This window comes from Phocoena sinus, chromosome 4 (genome assembly GCF_008692025.1).
Source record: "Phocoena sinus isolate mPhoSin1 chromosome 4, mPhoSin1.pri, whole genome shotgun sequence".
NCBI classification, from domain to species: Eukaryota; Metazoa; Chordata; class Mammalia; order Artiodactyla; family Phocoenidae; genus Phocoena; species Phocoena sinus.
In genome coordinates this window covers 17,356,098-17,374,363 of record NC_045766.1, presented here as the reverse complement: position 1 = coordinate 17,374,363, position 18,266 = coordinate 17,356,098, and the positions used below count along the sequence as shown (strand labels likewise).

The window sequence follows — 18,266 nt, the reverse complement described above, 5'->3', positions numbered from 1 at the left end:
GAAAGTTCACAAATTGAAGATTCATATGTAAGGGACTTACTGTAAGTCAGAGAAAGACAAATACTGTATGGTATTACTTATATATGGAATTTTTAAAATACCACAAACTAGTGTATATAACAAAAAAGAAGTGGACTCACAGACATAGAGAACAAACTACAGGTTACCGGTGAGGAGCAATAAGGCGGGGGAGGGGCCATATAGGGGTAGGGGAGTAAAGGACACAAACTACTAGGCATAAAATAAGATACAAAGATATATGTATAACATGGGGAATATAGCCAATATTTTATAATAACTATAAATAGAGTATAACCTTTAAAATTTCTGAATCATTATACTGTACACTTGTAACATATAATATTATACAGCAAGTATACTTCAATTAAAAAATTAAAAAACAAGATGCTGAAAGAATAAAACTCAACCAACAACTCTATACTTGGCAAACTGTCCTTCAAAAATGAGGGACAAATAAAGACATTCCTAGATAAACAAAAGCTGAGGAGTTTGTTACCTCTAGGCCTGCCCTACAAGAAATGGTAAAGGGAGCCCATCATGTTGAAATAAAAAGGTAGTAGATAGTATCACAGAACTGTATGACGAAGTAAAAATCTCCAGTAAAGATAACTACATGGGGAAATATAAAAAGCCAGTATTATTGTATTTTTGGTTTGTAACACCACTTTTTTCTTTTTTTTTTAACATCTTTATTGGAGTATAATTGCTTTACAATGGTGTGCTAGTTTCTGCTTTATAACAAAGTGAATCAGTTATACATATACATATGTTCCCATATCACATCCCTCTTGCGTCTCCCTCCCACCCACCCTCCCTATCACACCCCCACTAGCTAGTCACAAACCACCTAGCTGATCTCCGTGAGCTATGCGGCTACTTCCCACTAGCTATCCATTTTACGTTTGGTAGTGTATATGGGTCGATGTCACTTTGTCTCAGCTTACCCTTCCCCCTCCCCATATCCTCAAGTCCCTTCTCTAGTAGGTCTGTGTCTTTATTCCCGTCTTACCCCTAGGTTCTTCATGAACTTTTTTTTTTCCTTAGATACCATATATATGTGTTAGCAACAGTATTTGTTTTTCTCTTTCTGACGTACTTCACCCTGTATGACAGACTCTATAGGTCCATCCACCTCACTACAAATAACCCAATTGCGTTTCTTTTTATGGCTAATATTCCATTGTATATATATGCCACATCTTCTTTATCCATTCATCTGTTGATGGACACTGAGGTTGCTTCCATGTCCTGGCTATTGTAAATAGAGCTGCAATGAATATTTTGGTACATGACTCTTTTTGAATTATGGTTTTCTCAGGGTATATGCCCAGTAGTGGGATTGCTGGGTCATATGGTAGTTCTATTTGTAGTTTTTTAAGGAACCTCCATATTGTTCTCCATAGTGGCTGAATCAATTTACATTCCCACCAACAGTGCAAGAGTGTTCTCTTTTATCCACATCCTCTCCAGCATTTACTGTTTCTAGATTTTTTTGATGATGGCCATTCTGACTGGTGTGAGATGATATCTCATTGTAGTTTTGATTTGCATTTCTCTAATGATTAATGATGTTGAGCAGTCTTTCCCGTGTTTGTTGGCAATCTGTATATCTTCTTTGGAGAAATGTCTATTTAGGTCTTCTGCCCATTTTTGGATTGGGTTGTTTTGTTGTTATTGAGCTGCATGAACTGCTTGTAAATTTTGTGGATTAATCCTTTGTCAGTTGCTTCATTTGCAAATATTTTCTCCCATACTGAGGGTTGTCTTTTGGTCTTGTTTATGGTTTCCTTTGCTGTGCAAAAGCTTTGAAGTTTCATTAGGTCCCATTTGTTTATTCTTGTTTTTATTTCCAGTTCTCTAGGAGGTGGGTCAAAAAGGATCTTGCTGTGATTTATGTCATAGAGTGTTCTGCCTATGTTCTCCTCTAAGAGTTTGATAGTGTCTGGCCTTGCATTTAGGTCTCTAATCCATTTTGAGTTTATTTTTGTGTATGGTGTTAGGGAGTGTTCTAATTTCATACTTTTACATGTACCTGTCCAGTTTTCCCAGCACCACTTATTGAAGAGGCTGTCTTTTCTTCACTGTATATTCCTGCCGCCTTTATCAAAGATAAGGTGACGATATGTGCGTGGGTTTATCCCTGGACTTTCTATCTTGTTCCATTGATCTATATTTCTGTTTTTGTGCCAGTACCATACTGTTTTGATTACTGTAGCCTTGTAGTATAGTCTGAAGGCTGGGAGCCTGATTCCTCCAGCTCCATTTTTCGTTCTCAAGATTGTTTTGGCTATTCAGGGTCGCTTGTGTTTCCATACAAATTGTGAAATTTTTGGTTCTAGTTCTGTGAAAAATGCCAGTGGTAGTTTGATAGGGATTGCACTGAACCTGTAGATTGCTTTGGGTAGTACAGTCATTTTCACAATGTTGATTCTTCCAATCCAAGAACATGGTATATCTCTCCATCTATTTGTATCATCTATAATTTCTTTCATCAGTGTCTTATAATTTTCTGCATACAGCTCTTTTGTCTCCTTAGGTAGGTTTATTCCTACATATTTTATTCTTTTTGTTGCAATGGTAAATGTGTTTTCTTAATTTCACTTTCGAATTTTTCATCACTAGTGTATAAGAATGCCAGAGATTTCTGTGCATTAATATTGTATCCTGCTACTTTACCAAATTCATTGATTAGCTCTAATAATTTTCTGGTAGCATCTTTAGGATTCTCTATGTAGAGTATCATGTCATCTGCAAACAGTAACAGCTTTACTTCTTCTTTTCCGATTTGGATTCCTTTTATTTCCTTTTCTTCTCTGATTGCTGTGGCTAAAACTTCCAAAACTATGTTGAATAAGAGTGGTGACAGTGGGCAACCTTGTCTTCTTCCTAATCTTAATAGGAACGGTTTCAGCTTTTCACCACTGAGGACGATGTTGGCTCTGGGTCTGTCATATATGGCCTTTATTATGTTGAGGAAAGTTCCCTCTATGCCTACTTTCTGGAGGGTTTTTATCATAAATGGGTGTTGAATTTTGTCAAAAGCTTTCTCTGCTACTATTGAGATGATCATATGGTTTCTCTCCTTAAATTTGTTAATATGGTGTATCACGTTGATTAATTTGCATATATTGAAGAATCCTTGCATTCCTGGAATAAACCCCACTTGATCATGGTGTATGATCCTTTTAATGTGCTGTTGGATTCTGTTTGCTAGTATTTTGTTGAGGATTTTTGCATCTATGTTCATCAGTGATATTGGCCTGTAGTTTTCTTTCTTTGTGACATCTTTATCTGGCTTTGGTATCAGGGTGATGGTGGCCTCGTAGAATGAATTTGGGAGTGCTCCTCCCTCTGCTATATTTTGGAAGAGTTTTAGAAGGATAGGTGTTAGCTCTTCTCTAAATGTTTGATAGAATTCGCCTGTGAAGCCATCTGGTCCTGGGCTTTTGTTTGTTGGAAGGTTTTTAATCACAGTTTCAATTTCAGTGCTTGTGATTGGCCTGTTCATATTTTCTATTTCTTCCTGGTTCAGTCTCCACAGGTTGTGCATTTCTAAGAATTTGTCCATTTCTTCCAGTTGTGCATTTTATTGGCATAGAGTTGTTTGTAGTAATCTCTCATGATCTTTTGTATTTCTGCAGTGTCAGTTGTTACTTCTCCTTTTTCATTTCTAATTCTATTGATTTAAGTCTTCTCCCTTTTTTTCTTGAGGAGTCTGGCTAGTGGTTTATCTAGTTTGTTTATCTTCTCAAAGAATCAGCTTTTAGTTTTATTGATCTTTGCTATCATTTCCTTCATTTCTTTTTCATTTATTTCTAATCTGATCTTTATGATTTCTTTCCTTCTGCTAACTTTGGGGGTTTTTTTTGTTATTCTTTCTCTAATCGCTTTAGGTGCAAGGTTAGGTTGTTTATTTGAGATGTTTTTTGTTTCTTAAGGTAGGATTGTATTGCTATAAACTTCCCTCTTAGAACTGCTTTTGCTGCATCCCATAGGTTCTGGGTCATCGTGTCTCCATTGTCATTTGTTTCTATGTATTTTTTGATTTCCTCCTTGTTTTCTTCAGTGATCATTTCGTTATTAAGTACTGTATTGCTTAGCCTCCATGTGTTTGTATTTTTTACAGATCTTTTCCTGTAATTGATATCTAGTCTCATAGTGTTGTGGTCGGAAAAGATACTTGATATAATTTCAATTTTCTTAAATTTACCAAGGCTAGATTTGTGACCCAAGATATGATCTATCCTGGAGAATGCTCCATGAGCACTTGAGAAAAATGTGTATTCTGTTGTTTTCAGATGGAATGTCCTATAAATATCAATTAAGCCCATCTTGTTTAATGTATCATTTCAAGCTTGTGTTTCCTTATTTATTTTCATTTTGGATGATCTGTTCCTTGCTGAAAGTGGGGTGTTAAAGTCCCCTACTATGAAAGTGTTACTGTCGATTTCCCCTTTTATGACTGTTAGCATTTGCCTTATGTATTGAGGTGTTCTTATGCTGGCTTCATATATATTTACAATTGTCATATCTTCTTCTTGGATTGATCCCTTGATCATTATGTAGTGTCCTTCTTTGTCTCTTGTAATAGTCTTTATTTTAAAGTCTATTTTGTCTGATATGAGAATTGCTACTCCAGCTTTCTTCTGATTTCCACTTGCATGGAATATCTTTTTCCATCCCCTCACTTTCAGTCTGTATGTGTCTCTAGGTCTCAAGTGGGTCTCTTGTAGACAGCATATATACAGGTCTTCTTTTGTATCCATTCAGCCAGTCTGAGTCTTTTGGTGGGAGCATTTAATCCATTTACATTTAAGGTAATTATCAATATGTATGTTCCTATTCCCATTTTCTTAATTGTTTTGGGTTTATTATTGTAGGTCTTTTCCTTCTCTTGTGTTTCTTGCCTACAGAAGTTCCTTTAGTATTTGTTGTAAAATTGGTTTGGTGGTGCTGAACTCTCTCAGCTTTTCCTTGTCGGTGAAGGTTTTAATTTCTCCATCAAATCTGAATGAGATCCTTGCTAGGTAGAGTTATCTTGGTTGTAGGTTTTTCTCCTTCAGCACTTTAAATATGTCCTGCCACTCCTTTATGGCTTGCAGAGTTTCTGCTGAAAGATCAGCTGTTAACCTTATGGGGATTCCCTTGTGTGTTATTGGCTGCTTTTCCCTTGCTGCTTTTAATGGTTTTTTTCTATTTAATTTTTGACAGTTTGATTAATATGTGTCTTGGAGTGTTTCTCCTTGTATTTATCCTGTATGGGACTCTCTGTGCTTCCTGGACTTGATGAACTATTTCCTTTCCCATATTAGGGAAGTTTTCAACTATAATCTCTTCAAATATTTTCTCAGACCCTTTCTTTTTCTCTTCTTCTTCTGGAACCCCTATAATTCGAATGTTGGTGCGTTTAATGTTGTCCCAGAGGTCTCTGAGACTGTCCTCAGTTCTTTTCATTCTTTTTTCTTTATTCGGCTCTGCAGTAGTTATTTTATCTTCCAGGTCACTTATCCGTTCTCCTGCCTCAGTTATCCTGCTAGTGATCCCTTCTAGAATATTTTTAATTTCATTTATTGTGTTGTTCATCATTGATTGTTTCCTCTTTAGTTCTTCTACGTCCTTGTTAAATGTTTCTTGCATTTTCTCTATTCTATTTCCAAGATTTTGGATCATCTTTACTATCATTATTCTGAATTCTTTTTCAGGTAGATTGCCTATTTCCTCTTCATTTGTTAGGTCTGGTGGGTTTTTACCTTGCTCCTTCATCTGCTGTTTGTTTTCCTGTGTTTTCATTTTGCTTATCTTACTGTGTTTGGGGTCTCCTTTTCACAGGCTGCAGGTTCGTAGTTCCTACTGTTTTTGGTGTCTGTCCCCAGTGGCTAAGGTTGGTTCAGTGGGTTGTGTAGATTTCCTGGTGGAGGGGACTGCTGCCTGTGTTCTGGTGGATGAGGCTGGATCTTTCTGGTGGGCAGGTCCACGTCTGGTGGTGTGTTTTGGGGTGTCTGTGGACTTATTATGATTTTAGGCAGCCTCTCTGCTAATGGGTGTGGTTGTGTTCCTGTCTTGCTAGTTGTTTGGCATAGGGTGTCCAGCACTGTAGCTTGCTGGTCGTTGAGTGAAGCTGGGTGTTGTTGTTGAGATGGAGATCTCTGGGAGATTTTCACCGTTTGGCATTATGTGGAGCTGGGAGGTCTCTTGTGGACCAATGTCCTGAAGTTGGCTCGTCAGTGGCACAACCCTGACGCCTGGCTGGAGCACCAAGAGACTATCCTCCACATGGCTCAGAATAAAAGGGAGAAAAAAAAGAAAGAAAGGAGGGAGGGAGGGAGGGAGGAAAGAAGGAAAGAAAGAAAGAAGATAAAATAAAATAAAGATAAAATAGTTATTAAAATAATAAATAAGAAAAAAAATTTTTTAAGTAAAAAAAAAAAACAGATGGACAGAACCCTTAGACAAATGGTGAAAGCAAGGCTATACAGACAAAATCTCACACAGAAGCATACACATACACACTCACAAAAAGAGGAAAAGGGGAAAAAGTAATAAATCTTGCTCCCAAAGTTCACCTCCTCAATTTGGGATGATTTGTTGTCTATTCAGGTATTCACAGATGCAGGGTACATCAAGTTGATTGTGTAGCTTTAATCCGCTGCTTCTGAGGCTGCTGGGAGAAATTTCCCTTTTTCTTCTTTGTTCGCACAGCTCCCGGGGCTCCACTTTGGATTTGGCCCCGCCTCTGCATGTAGGTTGCCTGAGGGCGTCTGTTCTTCACTCAGACAGGACGGGGTTAAAGTAGCCGCTGATTCGATGGCTCTGGCTCACTTAGGCTGGGGGGAGGTAGGGGTACGGAGTGCGGACCGAGCCTGCGGCGGCAGAGGCCTGCGTAACATTGCACCAGCCTGAGGCGTACCATGCGTTCTCCCGGGGAAGTTGTCCCTGGATCACGGGACCCTGGCAGTGGCGGACTGCACAGGCTCCAGGAAAGGGAGGTGGGGATAGTGACCTGTGATCGCACACAGGCTTCTTGGTGGAGGCAGCAGCAGCCTTAGCGTCTCATGCCCATCTCTGGTGTCTGCACTGATAGCTGCGGCACGCGCCCATCTCTGGAGCTCCTTTAAGCAGTGCTCTTAATCCCCTCTCCTCGCGCACCAGGAAACAAAGAGACAAGAAAAAGTCTCTTGTTTCTTCGGCAGCTCGAGACTTTTCCCAGACTCCCTCCTGGCTAGCCATGGCACTAACCCCTTCAGATCTAAGCTCCGAAGCCTGAGCCTCAGCTCCCTGCCCCAGCCTGTCCTGGCAGGTGAGCAGACAAGCCTCTCAGGCTGGTGAGTGCTGGTCAGCACCGATCCTCTGTGTGGGAATCTCTCCACTTTGCCCTCCGCACCCCTGTTGCTGTGCTCTTCTCCGTGGCTCTGAAGCTTCCCCCCTCCGCCACCCGCAGTCTCTGCCCGCAAAGGGGCTTCTACTGTGTGGAAACCTTTCCTCCTTCACAGCTCCCTCCCACTGGTGCAGGTCCCATCCCTATTCTTTTGTCTCTGTTTTTTCTTTTTTCTTTTGCCCTACCCAGGTACGTGGGCAGTTTCTTGCCTTTTGGGAGGTCTGAGGTCTTCTGCCAGCGTTCTGTTGGTGTTCTATAGGAGCAGTTCCACGTGTAGATGTATTTCTGATGCATCTGTGGGGAGGAAGGTGATCTCCACGTCCTACTCTTCCGCCATCTTCTCCTGTCTCCTGTAACACCACTTTTTATTTCTTACATGATTTAAAAAACAAATGCAGGGAATTCCCTGGTGGTCCAGTGGTTAGGACTCCATGCTGTCACTGACCGGGCCTGGGTTCAGTCCCTTGTTGGGAAACTAACATCCTGCAAGCTGCGTGGCATGGCCATGTATCAATAGATCTAGAAAAGCATTCACAAAATCCAACACCTACTCATGATAAAAACTCTCAGCAAACTAGAAATACAGGGGAACTTTCTCAGCTTCATAAAGAACATCTACAAAAACCTATAGCTAACATCATACGTAATGGTGAAAAACCAGAAGCTTTCCCACTAAGATCAGGTATAATGCAAGAATGTGCCTTCTCATCACTCCTTTTCAAAACTGTACTGGAAGTCCTAGCTAATACAATGGAACAAGGAAAGGAAATATATAAAAGGCATACAGATTGGGAAGGAAGAAATCAAACTTTCTTTGCTTACATATGACATGACTGTCTATGTAGAAAATCCTAAAGAACAAAAGTACTGCTGAAACTAATAATTACAGCAAAGCTGCAGGACACAAAGTGAATTTATTAAAGTCAATCACTTTCCTGTATACCAGCAATGAATTTGAAACTAACAATAGAATACCATTTACATTAGCGCACCCCTACCCCCCAAAAAAAATACATAGGCATAAATCTAACAAAACAAGATCTATATGAGGAAAATTACAAAACTCTGGTGAACAAAATAAAAAAGCTAAATAAGTAGAGATATTCCATGTTCATGGATAGAAGTACTCAATATCATCCAGGGGTATGGTATTGGTGAAGCAAATCAATGGAACAGAATAAAGAGCCCAGACAGACCTACATAAATAGACCTACATAAATATAATCAACTGATCTTTGACAAAGGACCAAAAGTAATACAACGGAAGAAAAACAGTCTTTTTAACAAATGATGCTGGAACTACTAGACATCCACATCCAAAAAAACTGATGTAGACAAACCTTATACCTTTAACAAAAATTAACTCAAAATGGATCCAGAGACCTAAATGTAAAACACAAAACTATAAAACTCATAGAAGATAACATGGGAGAATACCTAGGTGACCTTGGAAATGGCAGCAACGTTTTAGATACACTACTTTCAAAGGCATGATCTATGAAAGAAATAATTGGTAAGCTGGTCTTCACTAAAATTAAAAACTTCTCCTCTGTGAAAGACACTGTCTAGAGAATGAGAAGACAACCACTGACTGGGGGAAAGTATCTGCAAAACACACAATCTGATAAAGGATTGCTATCTAACATATACAAAGAACTCTCAAAACTTGTGAAAGAATTTCAATCTAAAATAGAACTGGAGGATGTAATTGGAAAATCTCACACATGTGTCCTCAGGAAGACAAAAACTTAAGGACTAAGAAACTGATTTCCTTTAAAGGCCTGATTTACAGAACACTGATAGTGCCAAAATTTTCTCAGATGACAGGGGGTTGATCAGGGGTTATCTCATATCAACCTTGGGAAGTTTCATGACTGGGAGATGACCCAGGTCAGGATGGACTCACCAAGTGGGCTGAATTGAGTTTTGTTTCTGTGACTGGACTGATTTTATCTGCTCAGGAAGTTTCCAAGGCTGGTCTCCATTTGTTGTTTATTTTAACTGACTCTAACTGGACTCTCCCCTCTATACATTTCCTGTCCATAAATACAACCTGCCCCAAACCCTCAATGGACTCACCTGTAGCTTGCTATGGTTTGCTTGTCCTAAATTACAGTTCCTCTGCTATTCCTGAATAAACTCATCTTTTTGAGTTTACCTCTTTGTTTAGGTCAAACAAACACAACAATAAGAAAACGACCCAATTAAAAACTGGCCAAAGACCTGAACAGATACCTCACCAAAGAAAACACAGACAGGGCAAATAAGCATATGAAAAGATGCTCCACATCATACGTCATCAGGGAAATGCAAATTAAAGTGAGATACCACTACACACATCACAATAGCCAAAATGCAGAACACTGAGAACACCAAAAGCTGACAAGGATGTGGAGCAATAGAAAGTCTCCTTCACTGCTGGTGGGGATGCAAATTAGTACAGCCACTCTGGAAGACAGTTTGGCAGTTTCTTACAAACTAAACACACTCTTACCATTTGAGCCAGCAATCATGCTCCTCGGTATTTACCCAAATGAGGTGAAAACTTACATCCACATAAAAACCTGCAAACGAATGTTTTTAGCAGCTTTATTAATAACTGCCAAAACTTAAAAGTAGCCAGAATGTCTTTCAGTAGGTGAATGGATAAATGAACTGTGATATATCCAGACAATGTAATATTAACACTAAAAAGAAATCAGCTATCAAGCCGTGAAAAGACACAGAGGAAACGTGAATCATAGAGTATGTGGCCTTCTCAGACCAGCTTCCTCCATATAACTAACTGGAAGAGGCTAATCTGAAAAAGCTACATACTGTATGATTCCAACTATATGACATTTTGGAAAAGGAAAACTATGGAAACAGTAGAAGGATGAGTGGTTGCCAGGGGTTTATCAGGGTTGGGGGAAGGGAGTGATGAATAAGTAGAGCACAGAGGATTTTTAGGGCAAGTGAAACTATTTTATATGATGCTGCAAATGGTAGATACATATCATTACACATTTATCCAAACCTACAGAATATCCAATGCCAAGAGTCAACCCTATAGTAAACCATGGACTTGTAATGATGTGTCAATGTACATTCCATAATTGTAACAGACATAGTGCTCTGGTTCAGAATACTGACAGTGGGGTAGGCTGTACATGTGTGAAAACAGAGTATATATGGGAATGCTCTGTTGTTTCCACTCAATTTTACTGTGAAGCTAAAAGAAGCTCTAAAAAATAAAGTTTATTTAAAAAAAAAAAAGATTAGACACCATAACCAAATGGGATATATCCCAGGAATGCAAAAGTGGTTCAATATACAAAAAAATCAATCAGTATAATACAACACATTAATAGAACAAAGGACAAAAGCTACATGATCAACTCAATCGACATAGAAAAGGCATTTGGCAAAAGCTATCACCTTTCAAAAACTACAAATAGAAGGAAATTTCCCCAACATGACATAGACCATATATGAAAAACCCACAGTTTACATCATATTCTATAGTGAAACACAAAGTTCTCTCCCTAAGATCAGGAACAAGACAAGGATGCCCAATGGCACTATTGCTATTCAACACTGTGTTGGAAGTTCCAGCCAGAGCAATTAGACAAGAAAAAACAATAATAAAAGGCATCTAAACTGGAGAAGAAGAAGTAAAACTATCTTTATATGCATTAAATATGATCCTATATGTAGAAAATTCCAGAGAATCTACAAGAAAGCTCCTAAAGCTAATAAATTCAGCAAAGTTGCAGGTTACAAGATCAGCAAACAAAAAGCAGTTGCATAGTTGTCTTTCTATAAACAGATAATGAACAATCCAAAAAAGAAATTGAGAAAGGAATTCCATTTACAATAGCAACTAAAAGAATAAAACAGGAGTAAATTTAACCAAGACGTTAAAGACCTGTGCATTGAAAATTACAAAACACTGCTGAAGATATAAACGAAGACCAAAATAAATGGAAAGGGGACATCACTTTTGGCACAGTGGTTAAGAATCCGCCTAACAATGCAGGGGACATGAGTTTGATCCCTGGGCTGGGAAGATCCCACATGCCACAGAGCAACTAAGCCTGTGCACCACGACTACTGAGTCTGCGCTCTAAAGCCTGCAAGCCACAACTACTGAGCCCACGAACTGCAACTACTGAAGCCCGCACACTCTGGGACCTGCATGTCGTAACTACTGAGCCCATGTGCTGCAACTACTGAAGCCCACGCACCTACAGCCCACGCTCAGCAACAAGAGAAGCCACTGCAATAAGAAGACTACGCACCGCAACAGAGAGTAGCCCCCGCTCATCACAACTAGAGAAAGCCCACATGTAGCAATGAAGACCCAACACAGCCAAAAATTTTAAATAAATAAATAATAAATGGAAAGACATCCTGTGTTCATGAGTTAGAAAACTTTACATTGTTAAAATGTCAATACTTCATAAAGTGATCAGCAGATTCAATGCAATCACTACCAAAATTCCAACAACCTTTTCTGCAGAAATGGAAAGGCCAACAGTCAAATCCATATGGAATTGCAAGGGTCCCAAAAAAGCCAAAATAATCTGAAAAGGAAGAACATGAGAAGACTCACACCTCCCAATATTAAAACTTACTACAAACGTACAGTAATCAAAACAGTGCGATACTAGAACATGGATAGACTTGCAGACCAAAGGAATAGTATTGAGACCCCAGAAACAAACTTATATATCTACAGCCCACTGATGTCTGACAAAAGGGAAAGAAAAGTCTATTCAACAAATGGTGCTGGGATAACTGAATTTCCACATGGAAAAGAATGAAGCTCTCTACAAATGCTAATGCATATATATGGAATATTTAAAAAAATGGTACTGATGAACCTAATTGCAGGGCAGGAATAAAGATATAGAGAATGGACTTGAAGACACAGGGTGGGAGGGGGAAGCTGGGATGAAGTGAGTATCATCAACATATATACACTACCAAATGTAAAATAATTAGCTAGTGGGAAGCAGCAGCATAGCACAGGGAGATCAGCTCAGTGCTTTGCGATGACCTAGAGGGGTGGGATAGCGAGGGTGGGAGGGAGGCTCAAGAGGGAGGGCATATGGGGACATATGTATGCATATGGCTGATTCACTTTGGTGTACAACAGAAACTAACACAGTATCGTGAAGCAATTATACTCCAATAAAGATCTATTAAAAAAAAAAAAGAATGGGGCTTCCCTGGTGGCGCAGTGGTTGAGAGTTCGCCTGCCGATGCAGGGACGCGGGTTCGTGCCCCGGTCTGGGAGGATCCCACATGCCGCGGAGCGGCTGGGCCCATGGGCCATGGCTGCTGGGCCTGAGCGTCTGGAGCCTGTGCTCCACAACGGGAGAGACCACAGCGGTGAGAGGGCTGCATACTGCCAAAAAAAAAAAAAAAATGAAGAAGAATGAAGCTGAACCCCTAACTTACGCTACATGTAAAAATTAACTCAAAACTGATCAAACCTAAATGTGAAAACTAAAAGCATAAAACTCCTAAAAGAAAACATAGGGGGAAAGCTCTATGACATTGAATTTGCAAATAAGTTCTTATATATGACTCCAAAAGCACAAGCAACCAAAAACAAAGAGAGAGAGAAAGAGAATTAGACTTCATCAAATTTTATAACTTTTGTATATCAAATGACGTTATCTAGAAAGTGTAAAGAAAACCTAAAGAATGGAAGAAAATATTTGCAAATCATTTATCTAATAAGGGTTTAATATCCAGAATATACAAAGAATGCTTGTAACTCAACAACAACAAAAAAACTCTAAGTAATCAAAAAATGGGCAAAGGACTTGAATAGACATTTCTCCAAAGATATGCAAATAGCCAATAAGCCTAAGAAAAGATGCTCAACATCCCTAATCATTAGGGAAATATAAATGAAAACCACAATGGGATAATACATCACACCCATGAGGACTGGCTATTATCAAAATATACCAGAAAATAACAAGTGTTGATGAGTATGAAGAAATTGGAACCCTGTCCATTGCTAAGGAGAATGTAAAACAGTGCAGCCACTGTGGAAAACAGTGTGATGTTTCCGCAAAAACGTAATCCTAAAATTACCATATTACTCAGTAATTCCACAACTAGGTGTATACCCAAAAGAATTGAAAACAGGGTTTCAAACAAATACTTGTACACCAATGTTCACTGTGACATTATTCACAATAGCAAAAAGGTGGAAACAACCCAAGTGTCCATCAACAGATAAATGATTAAACAAAATGCAGTTATACACATGCAATGGAATATTATATAGACATGAAAAATTAAAATGAAGTTCTGATACATGCTACAATATGAATGGATCTTGAAAACATTATGCTAAGTAAAACAAGCCAGATGCCAAGGAACAAATATTGTATGATTCTACTTATATGGCATATCTAGAATAGGTAAATTCACAGAGAGTAGATTAAGATTACCAAGGGTGGGAGGTAGGATGGAAATGAATTGTCTGGGATGATTTGAAATTTGGGGGGGAAAGTTAGTGGTAATGGGTTCACACATTGTGAAGGTAATTGACGCCACTGCACTGTACCCTTAAAAATGGTTAAAATAATATCAAAAAAACAAACAACCCCATCCAAAAATGGGCAGAAGACCTAAACAGACATTTCTCCAAAGACGACATACAGATGGCCAACAGGAACATGAAAAGATGCTCAGCATCACTAATAATTAGAGAAATGCAAATCAAAACTACACTGAGGGATCACCTCACACCAGTCAGAATGGCCATCATCAAAAAGTCTACAAACAATAAATGCTGAAGAGGGTGTGGAGAAAAGGGAATCCTCTTGCACTGTTGGTGGGAATGTAAGTTGGTGCAGCCACTGTGGAAAACACTATGGAGGCTCCTAAGAAAACTAAAAATACAGCTACCATATGATCCAGCAACCCCACTCCTGGGTATATATACAGAAAAGACAAAAACTCTAATTCGAAAAGATACATGCACACCAATGTTCATAACAGCACCATTTACAATAGCCAAGATATGGAAGCAACCTAAGTGTCCATCGACGGATGGATAAAGAAGATATGGTATACACACACACACACACACACACACACACACACACACACACACACACACAATGGAATATTACTCACCCATAAAAAAGAATGAAATATTGCCATCTGAAGCAATGTGGATGGACCTAGAGATTATCATACTGAGTGAAGTAAGTCAGACAGAGACTAATATATGTTATCACTTATATGTGGAATCTAAAAAATAATACAAATGAACTTATTTATGAAATAAAAACAGATTCACAGATATAAAAAACAAACTTATGGTTACCAAAGAGGAAAGGAGAGGGGGTGAGGGATAAGTTAGGAGTATGGGAATAACAGATACACACCACTATATATAAAATAAACAATAAGGATTTATTGTATAGCACAGGGAACTATATTCAATATCTTGTAATAATCTATAATGGAAAAGAATCTGAAGAAGTTATATATGTACATATATATATATATATATATATACACACACATATGGCTGAATCACTTTGCTATACACCTGAAACTAACACTATATTGCAAATCAACCATAGTTTAGTAACAAAAAAAAGAGGTCAAAATGGCAAATTTTATGTTGTATATATTTTACCACAATAAAAAACACTTTTACAAACCTTTTTCTAAAGACAAGGAGAAACTGTCACAGCAGAAATAAAAGATAAGGCTAGGTCAAAAAGGGAGGGTGTATGCGTCCCACATAGGGATTCAAAGGAAACCTAAGAAGGAAAATAGTAAGGAGGGAAGCACTATCCAGAGACCCCAACCCCACCCAGAGCACAACCATGGAAGAGTCCCCACACCCTGGCTGTTACTCAAGTCTGACCATCTCACCAGAAAGCTGTGGGGTACAGACACAGCAAGATGCTGTTAACTTGTCATGGATCAGGGACTTCCCTGGTGGCGCAGTGGTTAAGAATCTGCCTGCCAATGCAGGTGACATGGGTTCGAGCCCGGGTCCGGGAAAATCCCACATGCCATGGAGCAACTAAGTACTTGCGCCACAACTACCGAGCCTGCGCACCACAACTACTGAGCCCGCATGCCACAACTACTGAAGCCCACACGCCTAGAGCCCATGCTCCACAACAAGAGAATCCACCAAAATGAGAAGCCCACGCACCATAACAAAGAGTAGCCCCTGCTCGCTGCAACTAGAGAAAGCCTGTGTGCAGCAACGAAGATCCAACGCAGCCAAATTAATTAATTAATTATTTTTTAAAAGCGTATATAACTTGTCACGGACCAACTGTTCTCCTGGCACCATCAAAGGCACTAGAGAGAAAACTGTGAATAAGACACTAACACCCCTGGCCTCATGGGGCTCACAGTTTAGTGGGTGAGTCATAATGTAACTAGGGGGACAGAAAGCAGGCCTCTGAAAAAGTAAAGACCTTAAAAGTTGAGGAGGAAAGTTATCTATAAACCCTTAAAAAATTAGAGAAGCATGAAAGAAGCATTTTCAGATGCTTATGTTAATTTTAAGAAATTAAGAGACAAAGGAGCTTTCACAACTTCATCTATTGATATTTGAGTTTCTTTCTCTGGCCACTGAAGGCTGTGTCTGAGGAAAAGGCAGAAGATGGGCACCTTGGGCCCAGGCAGCCCTGGCTCCCAACCACCCCCCAAGGTCTATGAGAGTGTCTCCCTCCTACCTGAAGCCACTTTAGGTTGGTTGCCAACAATTCCAACAGTCCTCCCATTCATTCTTGCAAAACCAACGATGATGTTCTTGGCATAGCTGGGCATGATTTCAAAAAATTCTCGCTCATCAACAACCTGCAGGGATAAATTTACTCTTGAGCTCAAAATGATAACCAAGATCCAACTCCATTATAGAATGACAGACATTTACAGAATTACAGGCTGGATAGCTACTCCCTACCACAGGTTCTCCCAGGAAGCAGGACAACAGGCAGAGGCACTACCTCCTCCCTGCTGGAAGGGAAAACACTCTCGTACACAAATGGAAGAGGATAAACCAGTATAGTCTTTTTTAAAGGTTCTATTTGAACTTGGCATATTTAATACACTTTTTTTTTTTACCTTACTTTGAAATCATTTCAAACTTTCATAAAAATTTCCAGAATACAAAAAAATTTAAATATCCTTCACCCAGATTCCCCATTTATTAACGTTTTACCATGTAAGCTTTATAGTTCCCTCTCCCAACCTGCCTACCCTGCTTTTCTGTCTGTCTCTTAAGTATGTGTCTGTATATATATTCTCTAACTATATATATGTCCATACACACAACATTTTTTCCTGAACTGTTTTGAGAATAAGTTACAGACACGACGCCTCTTTACCTCTAAGTACCTATCTAAGTGTCTACCTCCTAAGAACAGGACATTCTCTTCTATAACTTCAGTGATATTATCAAAATCAGGAAATTAACATTAATATATTATTATATATTATAAAACCTTATTCAAATTTCACCAGTTATTCCAATAACATCCCTTATAGCAACAAAAATCTGGTTCTAGAACCTGACCCAAGATCACCTGGTACTCTGAGTGGTCATGTGGTCTCTTTAGCCTGCCTTGATTCTTTCCCCTCAATCTTTGTCTTTTATGTTCATAACATTTTTGAAGACTACAGGTCAGTTACTTGGTTATTTGGGTTTCATGTTTGTTCATGTTTAATTTCAGGTAAAGCATTTTTGGCAGAATATCACAGAAGTGACCCTCTCAAGTGCATCACATCAAAAGGCACATGATGTCACTTTGTCCATTAATGGTGGTGATATATATCAGGTTTCTCCCCTGTAAAGTTACTATTTTTCCACTTGTAATCAATAAGTATTTTGTAGGGAAATATTCTGAAATTATGTAAAAATCCTATGCTTCATCAAGCTTTTACCTAGTAGGTTTAGTTAGCATTCATAGATGATCCTTGATTATTAACCCAATTTCTGCCATGATAACTGCCAAAGAATTTTTCTAACCCCATTTTTCCTTCTCCATTTATTACTTGGTATTCTATTGTCAAAAATGTCTTTGCCTTTCCCATTTACTTATGGGAAATCCACAGTATGTAGGTATAGATTTTTGTTTTATTATGTGGATTGTAATCTTTACCACCAACATTTATTTTATGTTCAAAGTATTCCACATTTGACAGTGAGAGCTCATTCAAGGTGGATCCTATGCCCTTTTGATGCTTCTCCATCATTCTTTGAGCATTACCTTACATTCTGGAATTACCTTACTTTCAGATTCATCTTGTATTTTTTTCCTGCCCCAAGCCCTAGAATCAGCCATTTCTCCAAGGGACCCAGGTCCCCAAGGGTGGGGGGTAGAATAAATGGCTGCTTCTAAGAAGCTAGCCCAGGGCACAGAGCTAGGAGATCTACATACACACACACACACACACACACACACACACACACACATTTCTGTAAGTAATATGAAAACCAGGAGTTCATACTGATAACTCCAATTCCAACTTCCAATTCAACTACAGGGTTCATTCTAGTATCCCCCTTTCCATACTATAACTCCTTTCTCCTATAGTGGACATCTAACTCGCATTATCCTCAAAACGTAGTTATTATTCAATCCTCAAATGTAAATGAAATGGTTTCAGAATTGCTAACCCATATGACAGCAAAAAAACAAAAACCCAATATTCAGTATTTCTTTATGACTATTTCTGTCATTAGACTAAAGGTATATAGTCAAAATACTGCGTTCAAAAGTTATTCATTTGAAACACAGTTTCATTTGTTTTTATTTCAAAGGTTTACCCCCACCCTGTCTTGATTTTATTTTTAGTATGTAAACATTAATATAGGTTAATA

General features: G+C 38.8%; 1 protein-coding gene across 1 annotated transcript in view; it reads right to left on the bottom strand.

The window, feature by feature from the left end:
* PCCB (propionyl-CoA carboxylase subunit beta) overlaps positions 1-18,266 on the bottom strand; it is a 91,863-nt gene that overhangs the window by 13,149 nt on the left and 60,448 nt on the right. The window contains exon 10 of the mRNA XM_032629926.1: positions 16,117-16,240. Within this exon, the coding sequence (XP_032485817.1) occupies positions 16,117-16,240 (124 nt within the window). The remainder of the gene's footprint in view (positions 1-16,116; positions 16,241-18,266) is intronic.